This window comes from Sinohyriopsis cumingii, chromosome 10, assembly GCF_028554795.1.
Source record: "Sinohyriopsis cumingii isolate HCF-2022 chromosome 10, ASM2855479v2, whole genome shotgun sequence".
Lineage (NCBI taxonomy): Eukaryota > Metazoa > Mollusca > Bivalvia > Unionida > Unionidae > Sinohyriopsis > Sinohyriopsis cumingii.
In genome coordinates this window covers 15,893,489-15,915,100 of record NC_142970.1, presented here as the reverse complement: position 1 = coordinate 15,915,100, position 21,612 = coordinate 15,893,489, and the positions used below count along the sequence as shown (strand labels likewise).

The 21,612-nt window shown below is 34.2% G+C and overlaps 1 protein-coding gene across 1 annotated transcript; it reads right to left on the bottom strand.

The window, feature by feature from the left end:
* LOC149789646 (uncharacterized) lies at positions 1-21,365 on the bottom strand. The gene is made up of 6 exons (XM_089973346.1): positions 21,161-21,365; positions 18,008-18,152; positions 13,493-14,323; positions 7,833-7,921; positions 1,903-1,921; positions 1-83 (listed from the first exon to the last, which is right to left on the bottom strand). Exons 2-4 carry the CDS (start codon positions 18,072-18,074, stop codon positions 7,848-7,850), a joined length of 972 nt encoding a protein of 323 aa, XP_089829472.1. The 5' UTR covers positions 18,075-18,152; positions 21,161-21,365; the 3' UTR covers positions 1-83; positions 1,903-1,921; positions 7,833-7,847.
* Positions 21,366-21,612: the final 247 nt, after the last annotated feature.

Here is a 21,612-nt window from a genome sequence, read left to right as displayed (position 1 = left end):
AGACTCAGGACTTGCAATCTAATTGGTATGCATACACATATCAGTGTTACTGGTTTAAGAAGGTGGTTTGGAACCATCAGAAGCTGAAAGATAGAAATGGTTGAACGAAGATTACGTAATATATTGACCAAACAAAAGTATCATTAACTGTACATGATATGAATACCCAAGCTTATGACAGTGCCCTCTGTAGACAACAGTTGGGCATGGTTAATGCTTTTTGTCCTACTGGTCTCAATGACCTAAACCTTTACAAAGTTTTGGGGTAAATTTGATAAAATTCTGCTCATTGATTTTTAAATTAAAGTCTTTTAAAGAATGACCTATTTGCAGCATCTTCCAACATTAATGTATCTGACAACATTAATGTATCTAACAACATTAATGTATCTTCCAACATAAATGTATCTGACAACAGATTAATACAATCTGTAAAAAACTAAAACCCTTTTAAAACTTGGATGTCAGTGGAGCTACAGTAGGTCAGTCTGCAGAGTCTCCCAATCATTACAAATGATGACAGGTTTGATAACAGCCCAGTCAAGCTTGAGTCAGCTGCTTTAGTGTCCTTGGGTATGGCACTTATCTACCATTTCGACCGCTCCGGTGGCCTAGTGGTTAGAGCGTCTGCCTCGGATGCAGGAGGTCGTGGGTTCGATCCCCGGCCGAGTCATACCAAAGACTTACAAAAACAGTACTAACAGCTGCCTCGCTTGGCGCTCTGCATTAAGAGGTTAGTGTTGGGACTGGTCGGCCCAGTGTCAGGATAATGTGACTGGGTGGGACATCATGTTACATGTCTGCGGCATGATGCCCCAGTGCTAGACATCATTATAAACTGCCACATTGCAGACATCGTAGCGATATGACTGAAAAATTGTTAAAGCTACGTTAAAAATCCAAATCACATCACACATCACACAGCTACCATTTCTTGGGAATGATATACCCTTTTGTAATGGGTTAGATGTGCTAATAAAAACTTTAGCAGCAGCAACAACAACAACAATTATACAACACCAATGTTCTGTTTACTTAAGGTCCGTATTGTCAATTTAACCATTTTTGTAGACTGGGTCCAGGTGATCGGGAGGTTTACATTTTTGTAGACTGGGTCCAGGTGATCGGGAGGTTTACATTTTTGTAGACTGGGTCCAGGTGATTTTTAATGTGCTTTCCTTTACTCATCCCAATCATCTCACCCGTCTGTACATGTGGGTTCAAGTATAGGTGTCAGCTAAAGTGGCTATGTGAGAAAGTTTGCCAGTTCCCCAGGCCTTCCCTCCAAAAGTTATACCAGCTGCCAGTTCCCCAGGCCTTCCCTCCAAAAGCTATACCAGCTGCCAAATATAGCCTTTCAGGTGTTGAAACATGGCGATACACCCCAAAAATTAAAAGGCAATTTTTTGAAAATGTAATTTAAAGTTTTTATTTTCTGTTGTTAGTGACAACAATCATATTGACAGTGCATTAATATTATTTATATACAACTTAGAGACCGATGGGACAGGATTGATTCTGACAAATTCATGACATTCCAGCTTGTTAGTAATTTAATTTTAATTTTTTAAAGTAAAACCCGTCAAGTTTGTTGGCAGACCTGCATTATCTTGTACAGTATTGTTATAAATATTTGACTTAATTTAATTGTTTGTTTTATGTCAGTCATTCTGTTTTAAAATTTCAAATTTCCATCTTTTCATATTTCTGGGTAACTATTGCAGTCATTTGCACTCAAGCAAAAAGTGTAAAAGATTTAGCGGATTTTTTAATTTTTATCAAATTGCGTGTGACTGACCAAACTTTTGCGTAAAGTTTAATGTGTAAAAAAAAGAGAAAGACGATTCTAACAGGAAATCTAACAAAATTATTGCCTGGTTAATATAATAAATATATACTTACAACCATCATCAGAATATTTCTGAAACAAATATGCAAAATAACTTTTTAAAGTTCACAATTTATTTATTTATTTATGTATTTATTTATTTATTATTATTGTTATTTGCTATTTACATGACATAATGCAAAACATGACCTTCACTTAAGTCTGATCTGAAGTTTCTTCCCTTGATCCTGTTTGGAAGTGATGTCATTCTTGCAGTATATTTACTGAGCTTGACATGTCTCACATTCTGCTTAGTTTTCAAATATGATATGGAGTAAATGGAGGATATTGAGTAAATGGAGGATATGGAGTAAATGAAGGATATGGAGTAAATGAAGGATATGGAGTAAATGGAGGATATGGAGTAAATGGAGGATATGGAGTAAATGAAGGATATTGAGTAAATGGAGGATATGGAGTAAATGAAGGATATTGAGTAAATGGAGGATATGGAGTAAATGAAGGATATGGAGTAAATGGAGGATATGGAGTAAATGGAGGATATGGAGTAAATGGAGGATATGGAGTAAATGAAGGATATGGAGTAAATGGAGGATATGGAGTAAATGCAACCTACTAAGCAACAAATTACATGATAGGTAAGGACTAGATTGGCATTAGAAAACTCTTCAGTGTAATAAATTATATGCTAGGTATGGACTAGTCTGACATTAGAAAATGCTCATGTAATAAATCATATGATGGGTATGGACTAGACTGGCATTAAAACCTCCTCAATGTAATAAATTATATGATAGGTAACTAGATTGGTATTAGAAAATCCTCAATGTAATACATTATATGATGGATATGGTCTAGATTGGCATTAGAAAAATCCTCAATGTAATAAATCATATGATAGGTATGGACTAGACTGGCATTAAAAAATCCTCAATGTAATAACTTATATGATAGGTAAGGACTATATTGGCATTAGAAAACCATCAATGTAATAAATTATATGATAGGTATGGACTAGACTGACATTAAAAATTCCTCAATGTAATACATTTTATGATAGGTATAGACTAGATTGGCATTAGAAAATCATCAATGTAATAAATTATATGATGGGTATGGAACAGACTGGCATTAGAAAATCCTCAATGGTTATCATTCATTTAAGCAAAGAACAATACTATCAGGTTGTGAGCTGGCAAGTATATCAATATAATGTATGTATTTATAATACAGTGCAACTCCACTATAACGCAGATATAATATTAATATATATATATATATATATAATGTATGTATTTATAATACACATTTTCTGATCTATCAAACAAATCAGAAATTGAAACTCACTAACATACCTAGATTTTACTTTCAAGTCTTCAGCAATAACTGTCTATAAATGTAACAGTAGCAACTGTAAGTGGAACAAGAGGCCCAAGTTGGTCTAATATCATTCACCTTCTCAAGCTTCAAAGCCTGTGACAGTTAATTCATTCATGAATCAGTGAAACTGGAGTGGAAAGGAAAGCTTGGGGCATGTAGCTGCCACATTAGGCGCAAAACAATATCTTGTAGGTTTCAAGGCAAAAATGATGGACTCATCGGCTGGAGTAAGATTTTTTAAATTTTATTTTACCCATCCATTTTTGGAAAAGTGAATCATGGTTGCATGGACTAATTTTATTCTTTTGAGAAAAGAACTTGTGACAATTACTCTGCAGAAGTTTGATACACATCTTTTATATCTTATATACAAACACCCACCCCAACCCACACTTGTCTTTCCTTCTTTCTGTGTCACACTTGCTGAACAAGAGGTTGCGAGTTTGAAACTCGCTGTGTCAGCCAATTTATTTTAAACGTTTTTTGTAATACATTTTTGTGCTTAAACTTTCTTTTTTAAACTTGCTCAACCCAGTTTTTATATTTAGTTTTACTTTATTGTACTTGTTAATGTTAAGCTTTTTGCATTTACTTTATTTTCCTTGTACGATCATGAAACATTTGTATCTCAGATAGCAGTACTCAGCAGGGACAAAAGTAGGTTGCAGTGAAATATCTGTCCTGTTATTTGGCTCTGGTTCTCTGACACCACTGTAGGTAAACTATAGCTATAAAATGTGTATATTTGTCTTAAAGGATGCTATTCACCATAATTATAAGTGGGTCACAGTGACCGCATTTTTGTGCTCCAACAATTACATTAAACTTGCATTTAGCTCAATTTTTAAACACCATTTTTTTTACAGTTATGAAACTACATGGGTATATTCACCACAAAGGGTAGTATTTACATGGGTATATTCACCACAAAGGGTAGTATTCACTACAAAGGGTAGTATTCATGTATTCACATGGGTATATTCACCACAGAGGGTATATTCACCACAAAGTGTAGTATTTACATGGGTATCTTCACCACAAAGGGTAGTATTCACTACAAAGGGTAGTATTCATGTATTCACATGGGTATATTCACCACAGAGGGTATATTTACCACAACGGGTAGTATTCACATGGGTATCTTCACCACAAAGGGTAGTATTCACTACAAAGGGTAGTATTCATGTATTCACATGGGTATATTCACCACAGAGGGTATATTCACCACAAAGTGTAGTATTTACAAGGGTATATTCACCACAAAGGGTAGTATTTACCTGGGTATATTCACCACAAAGGGTAATATTTACATGGGTATATTCACCACAAAGGGTAGTATTCACCACAGCGGGTAGTATTTACAAGGGTATATTCACCACAGAGGGCAGTATTTACCTGGGTATATTCACCACAAAGGGTAGTATTTACATGGGTATATTCACCACAAAGGGTAGTATTCACCACAGAGGGTAGTATTTACCAATGGGTATATTCACCACAAAGGGAAGTATTTACATGGGTATATTCACCAAAGAGGGAAGTATTTACACCACAAAGGGTAGTATTTACATGGGTATATTCACCACAAAGGGTAGTATTCACCACAGAGGGTAGTATTTACAAGGGTATATTCACCACAGAGGGTAATATTTACCTGGGTATATTCACCACAGAGGGTAGTATTTACATGGGTATATTCACCACAAAGGGAAGTATTTACATGGGTATATTCACCACAGAGGGTAGTACAAGGGTATATTCACCACAGAGGGTAGTATTTACCTGGGTATATTCACCACAGAGGGTAGTATTTACATGGGTATATTCACCACAGAGGGTATATTTACCTGGGTATATTCACCACAGAGGGTAGTATTTACCTGGGTATATTCACCACAGAGGGTAGTATTTACATGGGTATATTCACCACAGAGGGTATATTTACCTGGGTATATTCACCACAGAGGGTAGTATTTACATGGGTATATTCACCACAGAGGGTAGTATTTACATGGGTATATTCACCACAGAGGGAAGTATTTACATGGGTATATTCACCACAAAGGGAAGTATTTACCTGGGTATATTCACCACAAAGGGAAGTATTTACATGGGTATATTTACCACAAAGGGAAGTATTTGCCACAGTCAGCAGTAGATGACATTGAGTGACCTTTCATCATTTAGTGATTACATGAAGTTTCAAGCATTTTAGTTCAGTTTCTCTGACACTGTAGTATGGACAGTAATAAAACTTAATGCAATCGTTTTCAAGGGTAAAACTCACCATTCGTAAACGAAAATGACAGTGGCCTAGTGTGTGATCATTCTGGAGGGGAGAACTCACCATTAGTAAAGAAAAATGACTGGCCTGGTGTGTAATAATTTTGGAGGGGAGAACTCATTATTAGTAAACAAAAATGACAGTGGCCTGGTGTGTAATCATTTTAGAGGGGAGAACTCACCATTAGTAAATGAAAATGACTGGCCTAGTGTGTGATCATTTTGGAGGGGAGAACTCACCATTAGTAAAGAAAAATGACTGGCCTGGTGTGTAATAATTTTGGAGGGGAGAACTCATTATTAGTAAACAATAATGACAGTGGCCTGGTGTGTAATCATTTTGGAAGGGTGAACTTACCATTGGTAAACAAAAATGAAGTGGCTTAGTGTGTAATCATTTTGGAGGGTTGAACTCACCATTAGTAAACAAAAATGACAGTGGCCTGGTGTGTAATCATTTTGGAGGGGAGAACTCACCATTATTAAACAAAAATGACTGGCCTAGTGACTATGCTATATGTTTGTATTTAACTCAGTGCCATAGATACTGTTGTGCACACAGTCACAAAATCTGGTCATGTGTGTATTTGAGATATTTACTCCTATTACCTACAGTTAATGTCTCATTGACCTATTGACCTAATTTTCTTGCCCTAAATTTACTATGCACATATTAACAGTTACATATATTGAAAATGATGGACTTAAGCAGGGCAGTAGTGAAATTTTGGCAAACTAGGAAGCATTTGTAGAAGAAAAGAAAAAATCATAGAACACCTTATTGCAAGTAGATTCCCTATACAAGCTGTCAGAAAGCATTTCCAGATGTATGCTGTCAAAGAGCATTTCCAGATGTATGCTGTCAAAAAGCCTTTCCAGATGTATGCTGTCAAAGAGCACTTCCAGATGTATGGTGTCAAAAATCATTTCCAGATGTATGCTGTCAAAACACATTTCCAGATTTATTCTGTCAAAAGGCATTTCCAGATGTATGCTGTCAAAAACCATTTTCAGATTTATTCTGTCTGTCAAAAAGCATTTCAAGATTTATGCTGTCAAAAAGCATTTCCAGATTTATTCTGTCAAAAAGCATTTCCAGATGTATGATGTCAAAAAGCATTTCCAGATGTATGCTGTCAAAACACATTTCCAGATTTATTCTGTCAAAAAGCATTTCCAGATGTATGCTGTCAAAAAGCATTTCCATATTTATTCTGTCTGTCAAAAAGCATTTCAAGATTTATGCTGTCAAAAAGCATTTCCAGATGTATGCTGTCAAAATGCATTTCCAGATTTATTCTGTCAAAAAGCATTTCGAGATGTATGCTGTCAAAAGCATTTCCAGATTTATTCTGTCAAAAAGCATTTCAAGATTTATGCTGTCAAAAAGCATTTCCAGATTTATTCTGTCAAAAAGCATTTCAAGATTTATTCTGTCAAAAAGCATTTCCAGATTTATTCTGTCAAAAAGCATTTCAAGATTTATGCTGTCAAAAAGCATTTCCAGATTTATTGTCAAAAAGCATTTCCAGATTTATTCTGTCAAAAAGCATTTCAAAAGTTGTTGAAAAAATTCCTAAATTCAATCTAAATTTGCTCAAGATAACCATTCAACATTAATTTTAAAACCATAAAAATTGTTCAATCACATTCTAGTTCCAATTTTTTTTAAATTTATAGTTCCAGATTATGATCTTCCAGGATTTCATGATACAGACATATTGAGAATAGATGTACATTACTGGATAAGGCTTTCTCCTATGCTGAAACTGTTTGTCCTGTGCTGGCCATGATATTTAGAAAAGGTAGAAATATGAGTTTGCTAATTTTTCATTCATTTTATACAAAAAGGCCAACACTCTGATTTGTATAAGAATCATATCATTCATAATTTATTCAGATTCTGTGATATCTACCTTCTGTGATATCTACATCCTGACTAGACTGCAGGAAGTAAATGTACTAACTGTAGTGACTGGTAAACTGCAATGCATAAATCAGGGACACTACTTACAAAGTATATATACTAACTGTAGTGAGCAGTAAACTGCATTGCTTAAATCAGGGACTACTTACAAAGTATATATGTACTAACCGTAGGGTAAACTGCATTGCATAAATCAGTGACTACTTAGACAGTATATGTACTAACTGTAGTGACCAGTAAACTGCATTGCATAAATCAGTGACTACTTACAAAGTATATGTACTAACTGTAGTGACAGTAAACTGCAATGCATAAATCAGGGACTACATACAAAGTATATGTACTAACTGTAGTGACCGGTAAACTGCATTGCATAAATCAGGGACTACTTACAACCTCCTGTTCAGCCTATGTAGATGTCTCCTCAATGACAGATTGTTTCCTTTCATCACTTTCCTGGAGTTCTGGGCCACTGTGATCTCCTGCACATGAAAGAAAATGATTTTATCTTTGATTGTTCCTCATGACTTTTAGGACTTTGTGATCTCCTGCACATGAAAGAAAATGATTTTATCTTTGATTGTTCCTCATGACTTTTAGGACTTTGTGATCTCCTGCACATGAAAGAAAATGATTTTATCTTTCATTGTTTCTAGGGACTTTTAGGACTTTGAGATCTACATATATAAGAAGGATAATTTGGACAGGATTATCTCCCAAAGCTAAATCACCAATTCCAAGCAACCGAAATATCACAAAAAAATTAATGATGGATGGAAGCGTGGATTTCAGTGATTCCAATCAGGTTCACAGCGACATGAATATGTACACTGTTTTTCCTGATTTTAAGTTACTGTAGCAAAAATGACATCACATGTAATGCAGAAACCCCATGTCATAAAAACATATTGACACTGACAACAAATATGCGATCACTGAAATCCATATTCATGAATCTGCATCAAATGTGGATAAAATTACATGTGTTGAGACACTATCTGCCAACTTTACAGCTGAAAATAAGTCTCTATTTTAATGGGTAGATCATGTTTCCGGTCTAGTCAAAATATGTTGCCAAACTCAGACATCGCACAAAAGTTATCATGGAAACAGACAAACACTGTTCACATAGTAGCACTGCTCATAAGAAATCATAATTTTAATTGTATAATATTAATAAGAAGTCATAATTTTAATTGCATAATATTAATAAGAAATCATAATTTTAATTGCGTAATATTAATAAGAAATCATAATTTTAATTGGATAATATTAATAAGAAATCATAATTTTAATTGCATAATATTAATAAATCATAATTTTAATTGGATAATATTAATAAGAAATCATAATTTTAATTGCATAATATTAATAAGAAATCATAATTTTAATTGCATAATATTAATAAGAAATTATAATTTTAATTGCATAATATTAATAAGAAATCATAATTTTAATTGCATAATATTAATAAGAAATAATAATTTTAATTGTATAATATTAATAAGAAATCATAATTTTAATTGCATAATATTAATAAGAAATAATAATTTTAATTGTATAATATTAATGATAAGAAGAATAAGAATAACATGAATAAATTACTATATAAACTCACTGTCGACAGTACCAATCTTAATGTCATCAAAACAACATTAGACCCTGACAGTACCAATCTTATTGTCATTCAAAACAACATTAGATCAAGACAGTACCAATCTTATTGTCATCAAAACAACATTAGACCCCGACAGTACCCAATCTTATTGTCATCAAAACAACATTAGATCAAGACAGTACCAATCTTATTGTCATCAAAACAACATAAACACTTAAAGTACCCAATCTTATTGTCATCAAAACAAGATTAGACCTTGACAGTACCAATCTTGAGCAATTCTGGCAGGTAGTCAGCAATCTGAATCTACCCATTTTGGACTAACACTGCCAAATTACAATGCAGACACTACTAAGGACATATTCCATTCTGGGGAACATCCAGGGCAACTCAAAGGAAATCTGGATGATCCAGTAACAACACATCATCGTCTAAGTGATAAGATCAGCAATGATGAGGACTCATTACACTATAATCCTGGCAATGATGAGGACTCTCTCCAATATAATCCTGGCAATGATCTCCAAACTATTCTAAAACTGCTTGCAGTACATAACATTGTAGTACACATGATTTTTGAAATTCCATGCTTCATGTTGAGAGTGGACAGGATTTAAACAAAAACCACCCCACCATATCTGTGCACATCCTGATTGAAATATCACTTGAATGCATACGTATGCATACAGTTGATTCTAGGGTGTGTCATATATGCAATGTATAAGATTGACACTTATTTATAAAATTAGTTATACTGTTTTGTGTATGGCATTTTAACACTCTGAATAGAAGTTTTCATTGTCATACAGTGTGGTCATTTACAAAGAAAGTGTTGTTAAGTATATTTCATTTATACTGTGTGCTTCACTTTGTTTGTGATTGAAGGACAGTTTGGGCCTACCTGATTTTTGTCATTTGTCTTAAAGATAATTAGCAAAAATTTCGTTCAAAGCCTAACCTTGTTACAAGTTTGGTGTGTTCTGGAACAAAACTTGTTGACAATATTCTGGAATTTTCCATTAGCTGATTAGTTTTTCCTAAGATGTAAATTATGTCAAGTGGGAATGAGTGTAAAGTGGTTTTTGTAAACAGTCTTCATTCTGTGGAATCATTTTTGGTTGTGTTCAGATATAATTTCAGAAGGATCATATATAGAAATTAATCATTGGAATTACAAAGTGCTCAATGACTTTTTGGACTAAAACCTACTGACTGAGGACTCATTTATAGACTTTAATCATTGGAATTACAAAGTGCTCAATGAGATTTTGGACTAAAACCTACTTATTGAGGACTCATTTATAGACTTTAATCATTGGAATTACAAAGTGCTCAATGAGATTTTGGACGAAAACCTACTTATTGAGGACTCATTTATAGAAATTAATCATTGGAATTACAAAGTGCTCAATGATATTTTGGACTAAAACCTACTTATTGAGGACTCATTTATAGAAATTAATCATTGGAATTACAAAGTGCTCAATGAGATTTTGGACGAAAACCTACTTATTGAGGACTCATTTATAGAAATTAATCATTGGAATTATGAAGTGCTCAATGAGATTTTGGACTAAAACCTACTTATTGAGGACTCATTTATAGAAATTAATCATTGGAATTACAAAGTGCTCAATGACATTTTGGACTAAAACTTACTTATTGAAGACTCATTCAAGACACTGGATTGTATCATTGTGGTACATCAATAAATTCAAGACTATCAGGATATCAGCACATTCAACACTAATGTAGTTCACTTGGAACATACTATACTCCACAGAAATTTGGGATTATTTGTAATTTACCGGTAATTGAAAATATTGTCCTTTGAATTTTCCCTCTGCATTCTCGGGAAATAAATTGTTGAATTTACAAAACTTGCTGGTTTCACTTCTTTCTATTAGATTCAGATCACAGAGTCATAACATGGTGCTTTAAGAAGACAAGGAGGCAGATTGAGGTGTCTACATAAAATGAAAATATTAAAATCTTATAATTTGTACATTTGGTTTGAAGCCATTACAAAGACACCAAGAAAGTGGTAGACATTTCAATTCAATTGTCTTTAATTAATAAAGTCATGAAAACTCAATTACTTCATGGGGTAAGACATATATAGATGTAAAGTATGTATAGAATTTTTTAAATCCTAAGTTATCATACCACACACTCATTGCTAAATGTTGCAGGATACTTAACCGAAAGAAATGGGAGGTTACTATTACCATAATCAGTAGTGTTTCCTCACAATCAAAATACCATCCCCAACCCATCTGTATTGAATTTAATTGAGCATTACCAATAATCATTAATACTCTGGTTCCACATTCAATGCCAACCCTAAGACAAGGTGGAAAATGTAAAGAGCAGACCTTAAAAAAATTAGGTATAGCAACCCATATAGATAATGCACATTGTTTGTATCCTTAAAATTAGGTGTAGTAAGCCATATGGATAATGCACATTGTTTGTATCCTTAAAATTAGGTATAGTAACCCATATGGATAATGCACATTGTTTGTATCCTTAAAATTAGGTACAGTAACCCCTATGGATAATGCACATTGTTTGTATCCTTAAAATTAGGTATAGTAACCCCTATGGATAATGCACATTGTTTGTATCCTTAAAATTAGGTATAGTAACCCATATGGGTAATGCACATTGTTTGTATCCTTAAAATTAGGTACAGTAACCCCTATGGATAATGCACATTGTTTGTATCCTTAAAATTAGGTATAGTAAGCCCTATGGATAATGCACTTTGTTTGTATCCTTAAAATTAGGTATAGTAACCCATATGGGTAATGCACATTGTTTGTATCCTTAAAATTAGGTATAGTAACCCATATGGATAATGCACATTGTTTGTATCCTTAAAATTAGGTATAGTAACCCCTATGGATAATGCACATTGTTTGTATCCTTAAAATTAGGTATAGTAAGACATATGGATAATGCACATTGTTTCTATCCTTAAAATTAGGTATAGTAAGCCATATGGATAATGCACATTGTTTGTATCCTCAAAATTAGGTATAGTAAGCCATATGGATAATGCACATTGTCTGTATCCTTAAAATTAGGTATAGTAACCCCTATGGATAATGCACATTGTTTGTATCCTTAAAATTAGGTATAGTAAGCCATATGGGTAATGCACATTGTTTGTATCCTTAAAATTAGGTACAGTAACCCCTATGGATAATGCACATTGTTTGTATCCTTAAAATTAGGTATAGTAAGCCCTATGGATAATGCACTTTGTTTGTATCCTTAAAATTAGGTATAGTAACCCATATGGGTAATGCACATTGTTTGTATCCTTAAAATTAGGTATAGTAACCCATATGGATAATGCACATTGTTTGTATCCTTAAAATTAGGTATAGTAACCCCTATGGATAATGCACATTGTTTGTATCCTTAAAATTAGGTATAGTAAGCCATATGGATAATGCACATTGTTTCTATCCTTAAAATTAGGTATAGTAAGCCTTATGGATAATGCACATTGTTTGTATCCTCAAAATTAGGTATAGTAAGCCATATGGATAATGCACATTGTCTGTATCCTTAAAATTAGGTATAGTAACCCTTATGGATAATGCACATTGTTTGTATCCTTAAAATTAGGTATAGTAAGCCATATGGATAATGCACATTGTTTATATCCTCAAAATTAGGTATAGTAAGTCCTATGGATAATGCACATTGTTTGTATCCTTAAAATTAGGTATAGTAAGCCATATGGATAATGCACATTGTTTGTATCCTTAAAATTAGGTATAGTAAGCCATATGGATAATGCACATTGTTTGTATCCTCAAAATTAGGTATAGTAAGCCATATGGATAATGCACATTGTTTGTATCCTTAAAATTAGGTTTAGTAACCTAAATGGGTAATGCACATTGTTTCTATCCTTAAAATTTCATAGGAAAAATATAGGCCAAAATGGATGGGGTACACACCCACCCTCCTGACAAAAAAACAACAAAAAAATTTGGAAAAGAAAAGTAAATAAAAAAACAAGCAAAATAACCCCAGATGAACATAATTTTATACTAAATAAAGTAAGTGATGTTTAATGGATCTGTTTATCAAGATCTACATACTGTATTTAAATTCAGAATTATGAACATTAAGAACTTCACATCTGCATGGTACATTTTAATTGTGACAAAATTCTCTCCAACTATTTAAAATATTTAATACAAAATTGTCATCTATAAACCTTAGGAGAATAAATTATTAATTCCATTATGATTTTATATCTTTTAAACATGTTTGTCATGATTAATTTGACATTTGTTTTGTAAATATAAATTAAAACCTGAATTATTTCCAGTATGATTTAAGGCAGTAAAATACATACATATTTACAGTGATGATCGGAATAAACAGGTCTGTAAAATAAATACATATTTACTGTGATGATCAGAATAAACAGGTCTGTATATTGCAAGTAGATTGGTCCTGAACTTCGTGATGTATAACAATCCTTTCTGTTCCTCCCAGAATATGGCACTGGGATCTGACATCATCCCCTCCCAGTATATAGTCACTAGCTGACCTTTCTCTGTCAGATGATGAATACAGGGGGAGTAATAGTTACATACAAATATATAGCCCTGTTTGTCGACAGTGATGCCTCTGGGGTAATCCAGTTTTTCGTGATGATATTGAAATTCCAGCGTAGAATTCCTATACCCATATACACCAGTATTGTCTGGGTTTTCAATACCTGCATCACATGAGATGTAAACCATGTTATCATCTCGGGGATTTATGGACATGTAACACGAACTGTAGTCCTCACATTTACAGACTGTATTAACTTTGTCCACATGTCCATCTGTAATGGACACAATGCCCCAACACAGACTGTAGTCGTTTCTGTTGTACTGCTGCCGACCACAGATCAGAAGTTTTTCATTCAGGTATTTTATTCCTTGACAATCATCAAATTTCGTCATTATATCTAATTTCCTCATTGTTGTTATAGTTGATGCCAGTCCTGTAGATTTAATGGACAGGATTTGTATCGGACATGTTTCCAGCCACACGGCCATTTCAATTTCATTATCACATGTACTACATATACATATATCACAGGGAGCTGACTCCAGTTTGTCGTATATTGCCAATAGATCTCCATCCTGAAGACCGTAAAGACGGAGATTCCCTGCCATGCAGTCTACCACCATCACCTTGTCACGAGACAAAACTACAAGACTGCTGTAGTTCGGTTCAAGACCATCTGTGGAAAACATGTGAAAACATCAGTACATATGTACTTAATTAGGACAAAACACAAAACTATGGACTTGTTATCTTAAAATAACAAAATATCATATATATATATTCATATATATATATATATATATATATATATATATATATATATATATATATATATATATATATATATATAATTTCAATATATTTCTGAATTTAAACAATAGTCAACCATTATAACTTCAGTCACCAGTATCCATCATCATTCTAATTTATTATCATTATTATGCTGATGATTATTATTATTATTATTTATCATATGATTATTTAGCAAACATAATAATAATAATAATAATAATAATAATAATAAATATAAGATATTTGCTTGTATGGAGTGAACATTTCATCATGGGGGAAAAAAATTCTTTTTTCATGGGTAGCAATGCTTTTCACAATTTAATATTTATTTATTATCCATTCAGAACAAGCCAATTTTCATTTTAAATTCCAACAAACTGAAGAAGCAGATTTTTTTTCAGTAATATCAGCTGTTTTACTTTAATGTTCTGTTATTCAGCACAGTAAGCAGAAGCAGGAACAATATTTTGTCCTCACCCAAAGGCACAAAAAGAACATGGAAAAAAGAAAATAAAAAACCCTGCAAAGTTCATAGTGGGATTTGAACATAGTTCTTTTGATCAACACGTCAATATGTTTCTAGTGCACTAAGTGATTGACAATAGAGAACATGAAGTTATTGAAGACAAATGTTTACATGTAACTAGCATTATCCCACTGTCCAACCCTATCCCCCCCAATTACCCTCTGGATCATAACTAGCATTATCCCACTGTCCAACCCTACCCACCCCCCAATTACCCTCCGGATCATAACTTGAAAACCACAATGTATATATGTAACTAGCATTATCCCACTGTCCAAACCTACCCCCCACCCCCGAATTACCCTCTGGATCATAACTAGCATTATCCCACTGTCCATCCATACCCCCCCCATTACCCTCTTGATCATAACTTGTAAACCATGGAGATTACCACCATATAGCCATATCTAAAATTTAACTGGGCATGATAAGATGAATTTAAGCTTGCAAATTATAAATATATACATGCAACTGACTTTGACACCTGGGTTTAACTCTACCCAAACACCTGGAATTAACTCTACCCTGACATACACAGCATGTCATTACTGAGAAACTATTGAGATCAAACACCATATAACAATATCTACACTTACTGGGGGAAAAGACAAATTATTCAAGGCAAATCAATTTGACCAATGGGACAGTCTCTACCCCTGAATCATAGCGTGGTAACCACTGAGATCCCTACCATGTAGCCATAAACACACTGAGATCCCTGCCATGTAGCCATAGACACACTTACTGAGATCCCTGTCATGTAGCCGTATACACACTTACTGAGATCTCTACCATGCAGCCATATAGACACTTACCGAGACCTCCACCATATAGCCATAAACACACTTCCTGAGATCTCTACCATATAGCCATATACACACTTCCTGAGATCTCTGCCATATAGCCATAAACACACCTACTGAGATCCCTGCCATGTAGCCATATACACACTTACTGAGATCCCTGTCATGTAGCCATATACACACTTACCGAGACCTCCACCATGCAGCCATACAGACACTTACTGAGACCTCCACCATATAGCCATAAACACACTTCCTGAGATCTCTACCATATAGCCATATACACGCTTCCTGAGATCTCTACCATATAGCCATAAACACACCTACTGAGATCCCTGCCATGTAGCCATATACACACTTACTGAGTTCTCTACCATGTAGCCATATACACACATACTGAGATCTCTACCATGTAGCCATAAACACACTTCCTGAGGTCTCTACCATATAGCCATAAACACACCTACTGAGATCTCTACCATATAGCCATATACACACTTCCTGAGATCTCTACCATATAGCCATAAACACACCTACTGAGATCCCTGCCATGTAGCCATATACACACATACTGAGGTCTCTACCATATAGCCATAAACACACCTACTGAGATCTCTACCATATAGCCATATACACACTTCCTGAGATCTCTACCATATAGCCATAAACACACCTACTGAGATCCCTGCCATGTAGCCATATACACACATACTGAGATCTCTACCATGTAGCAATATACACACATACTGAGATCCCTGCCATGTAGCCATATACACACATACTGAGATCTCTACCATATAGCCATAAACACACTTACTGAGATCCCTGTCATGTATCCATATACACACTTACTGAGATCTCTACCATATAGCCATAAACACACTGAGATCCCTGCCATGTAGCCATATATACACTTACTGAGTTCTCTACAATGTAGCCATATACACACATACTGAGATCTCTACCATGTAGCCATATACACACTTATTGAGATCCCTACCCCATTTAGCCATATACACACTTACTGAGATCTCTACCATATAGCCATAAACACACTTACTGAGATCCCTGCCATGTAGCCATATACACACTTACTGAGATCTCTACCATATAGCCATATACACACTTACTGAGATCCCTGTCATGTATCCATATACACACTTACTGAGATCTCTACCATGTAGCCATATACACACTTACTGAGATCTCTACCATGTAGCCATATACACACTTACTGAGATTCCTTCCATGTAGCCATATACACACTTACTGAGATTCCTTCCATGTAGCCATATACACACTTACTGAGATTCCTTCCATGTAGCCATATACACACTTACTGAGATTCCTTCCATGTAGCCATATACACACTTACTGAGATTCCTTCCATGTAGCCATATACACACTTACTGAGATCCCTGCCATGTAGCCATATACACACTAAGGTCCCAGTACCACGTAACCATATACACACGGAGGTCCCTACCATGTAGCCATATACACACTTATTATTATTATTATTATTATTATTTTTGCTTAATAATCATATGATAAATAATAATAATAATCATCAACATAATAATGATAATAAATTAGAATGATGATGGTTCTGGTGGTTGCAGTTATAACTGTTGACTATTGTTTAAATTCATAAATATAATGAAATTCCAAATTGTTTGGAATTTAGAAAAATGTTATTTATCTTTGCTTTTGTAACTGAGCAATTACACAAATCTAGACCTCAATTACAATTACACCATATCAGTGATGTTCAATTTCAATCACAAATAGTGTAACTGTAATTAATTACTTAGTTACACCAATTACGCTGTAATTGAACCCAAGTCTGCCGACAGTGGTATAGTATGTTTTTGAACGTGTACACATATTGCTGTGTTAGCAAACATAACTAGGTTGTATAACTTATAAGATCACACACCTCATTGTTCGAGTTCCAGAGTACCAACATGTATACATATTGCTGTGTTAGTAAATGCAACTACTGGTACACTGTTATGTATGACTTATAAATGACATACCTCCATGGTCGAGTTCCAGAGTATCAACATGTATACATATTGCTGTGTTAGTAAATGCAACTACTGGTACACTGTTATGTATGACTTATAAATGACACACCTCCATGGTCAAGTTCCAGAGTACCAACATGTATACATATTGCTATGTTAGTAAATGCAACTACTGGTACATTGTTATGTATGACTTATAAATGACATACCTCCATGGTCAAGTTCCAGAGTACCAACATGGACCAGATCACAAGTGGAATCCTTTCCTGTGGCCATGGTGTTGTTCTAACAAACTGTGCTTCAAGGAGTATTGGTTCTATGTTAATCTAACAGAGTGATGATGTGATGACTGGGCTGCAAAAGAATGAGAGCAAACTTCCAGTCAAAATCAATCTTCATGCACATTACTGCTGAATTTATAAATTAATGGAGAGATATCAGCTCATTTGTAAATAGACTTAAAAGTGGCAAATAGATGTCCCATGAACCAACTGGAAAAAAATCTTGTCTCTGTTCAGCTGTATATAGACAGTGTGCTATTGATCTGCAAACAAATATCTCAAAATAGACACACCATGTACTATTGATTTGCAAGCCATTAGCTTGAAAAAGACATACGTGTACTACTGATTTGCAAACAAATAGCTTGAAACACTGACACACCATAAACTATTGATTTGCAGACAAAGAGTATTAAACTGGCATCAATTATAATATAATAATATTAACATAAAGTGCAGTAGTAGCTACAGAAGAGAAACTATGACTGAAAAGTGTTTCTATTACCCACCTGTTCTAGTCATCTAGCCAAAAGCCAAGTAGGCACTGCCCATCATTTTCTTGTTCCTCACAACATATCTTCTCTCTCTCTCTCTCTCTCTCTTTCACACACACACACACATGTACATTTTGTCCTTGACTACAGCACTCATTAATTATCAAGAAAAGCAAGAAAAATAACATATCAGACTATAGAAAATCAGGCATTGAGTTGTGCAGAGTTCTTCCACTTGAAGGAAAACATGAAAACAAACTAATTTCATGTGACAATATACAAAAATGAAATGTTACCATAAATGAAAATAGTTTTGATTAATGTTTTATTTTCTTTAATGATGTCTGTGCTAATTTTTTTCACGCTGTTTATCTCATTATTTTTGGGTAATTAGCCTCAGTTTGGGAATGATACCTCCATAAATGAAAATGATATTTCCATATTTCTTTCATAACTGCGTACAACATGATTATGGTAATTATGATCCTAAAGTATCAGTTATTCTAAGTATTTTATGCATATTTTATACTGCTATTGATACATAATTTATGAGGTTTCGATTATTCATCAGTCTACTTGATTGCAATTTAAAGTTTGTAAAAAGCAAGAACAAAAATTATTTGTGGTAACTATTCTGCTGGGAAAAAGCATTACAGACTTCAGTGTTTTCACCTAAGTACATGTATTTAATTTATTTTATATAGTTTTTCATATTCATGGAAAATATTGAAAGCAATTGTTGTTCCATTTTATTTAAATATAAATAAACAAATGGAACACCTGACCCTTTTAATGCACTCTTACATGAAGCCTATATATGAAGGTACCATTAATGAAAATAACATCCCATTCCAATCTTAGAATGAGTTTATCTCAGAAACAGTGAAGCTCCTGTCAGAAAAATATTACTGTCACTTATTACAACCTTCAAAAAATGATATAATGGCTAACTAAATGAATTCGAGCATAAAACAGTTTTATTGAGAACTGCACGTTGGTGCAGCTGGTTAATTTTTTCTCAAACGTCAAGTCAATACATGAAAGATTACTTAATGCAGATGCCTTATGTGCATTGCTCAGAGTTTGACCACTGATGTCATTACAACTTTGCTGGATAGGTCAGAATACAAAATCCACAACCCAATGTATGATAGTCTAGTTTGTTGACTACTTAGCCACCCTGTGGCTCTTGGTAGAAAATTCCCCCTTGATAGATGAATCGAATATCTCTGCACTACTCCTCCAAACAATAACATAATTATTTAAAAATAAAATGTTTACTGATAGATTTCCCAACTGGAACCTCTTAATGTTGTATGGAGCTCTTATGGTTTGTATTTTCAGGATGGCATGCAATTATAAGCCAGCACTATCACATGTAAGATCATTTTAAAAATTCACTAAAGTGGGGACCTGAATTGGTCCTCATTACATCTGCTTGTTGGCATTTATACACCAATTTGAATCGATTCTTCCTCAGATGCACTAGACTCACATAAACACACATTTATAACATGATCATATTTTAGCCGGTTGAGATATGACCAGCTATCATTTGAAGTAACATATATTTTAAGTTACTGAATCTAGTGAAGATAAATTAACATTTTGAAAAAGTTCACATATACCTCTTTATCACATGTATAACTAAAAATCCACAGCAGGGGCCCAAATCAGTTGGTTCTGAGCAAAATTATTCAGACTGGAGATTAAATTGAATAATGTACAATTAAAAACAAAAAGCAAAAGTTCAAATTAAAAAAAGTAATATTCTAAATACATAAATTATGAATATAATACAAATTTCCATAATTTACTAACACATAAAATCGGTAGATGAATTTAGTAAAAGAAAATTACAGTGCATAAAAGTAAAACAGCCCATTCCTACACTGGAGCAGGCCAGGCTTGGTGTTTTGTGCCTAATGCAATATCCTTAAGTTCTTCACTCTTAATGATCCCTCACCCCTAATGAAGTGAAGTAACTTGGGAAAATACCTTAAAATAGGTTTAACCCATTAAAACCAAAATGTTGCTGAACAGTGTGTGCAAAATAGCTAAAAACCAGCATAGCCCAACCAAACATATGTATTGCTTGTGCATTTCTGATGTACAAATTAATAATGCAACAAAACTAATTGCCGAAGTAAAATAACTTCAAAAAGGGCTTATACCCATCCCCAAAAAATGACACTTAACCCTGTTCTCGGTAACTGTGTGACAAGCATGCTGGAGGAGCATATAAATTATTTATTTCACCAAACATCAGTATTGAGATCTATGGGAAAAATAATAGGTACCGTGATAAATATAGTTTATAAATATCCCTTACACTATGCCTAGATATAAGACGTGACGCTGATATTTATATTGTGGGAATCAAGCACCTAAACAAAATCAACATGTGCTATGTCTTACATGTAGGACTACCCTTACACCAGGGGTCCCAAAACTGTATGTGACGAGGGCCGAGTAGGAAGGTTTGTAACGGCAGAATATGGCCCTCAGGCTCAGATTAAAATCGCCGATTAGAAGTTTAAACACTTGAAGCCTAATCGCGCAATCCTCCCTACACCACAACACTCACCTCTGTATCCAAGCAAAGCATATGCGTAGGGCCCTAGATACAGCAGATACTGTCCTATATACGTTCCGCCAGCTAGCAAGGATTTCACTAAAAATGGGCACGGTTCTGGTTTTCAAAGATAGAATGCGTAGAAAGCAAGAACACTTGAATGCTAGAACAAAACACAGTGACATAAGCAAGCTAAATAGTGAAACAAATATATAAAGAATAAAAAATCATATGGCGAATAACAATCCTTTCAAGTGCACTGGATCCAGCAAGGGATCACGTGTGTGAACGATTGATTAAGATAAATGCAATAAACTTACAACGAACAGTGCGAAACTATTATCTAACTAGGGTGAGTGCTTTCGATTCTTTAATGAGTCTTGTTCAAATGTAAATACAAAAATAGACAAGTCAAACAAATAAAACAGGAAAAAGACTTTATTGCACACACACACACACACACA

Excerpts from the sequence above, each read along its gene's own strand:
- LOC149789646 (XM_089973346.1), bottom strand. The coding sequence starts at position 18,074 with ATGGCCACAGGAAAGGATTCCACTTGTGATCTGGTCCATGTTGGTACT. Across the intron at positions 14,324-18,007 it reads TCTGGAACTTGACCATGGAG|ATGGTCTTGAACCGAACTAC; the intron begins GTATGTCATTTA and ends TGTTTTCCACAG. Across the intron at positions 7,922-13,492 it reads TGTTTATTCTGATCATCACA|GAGATCACAGTGGCCCAGAA; the intron begins GTAAATATGTAT and ends TTTCATGTGCAG.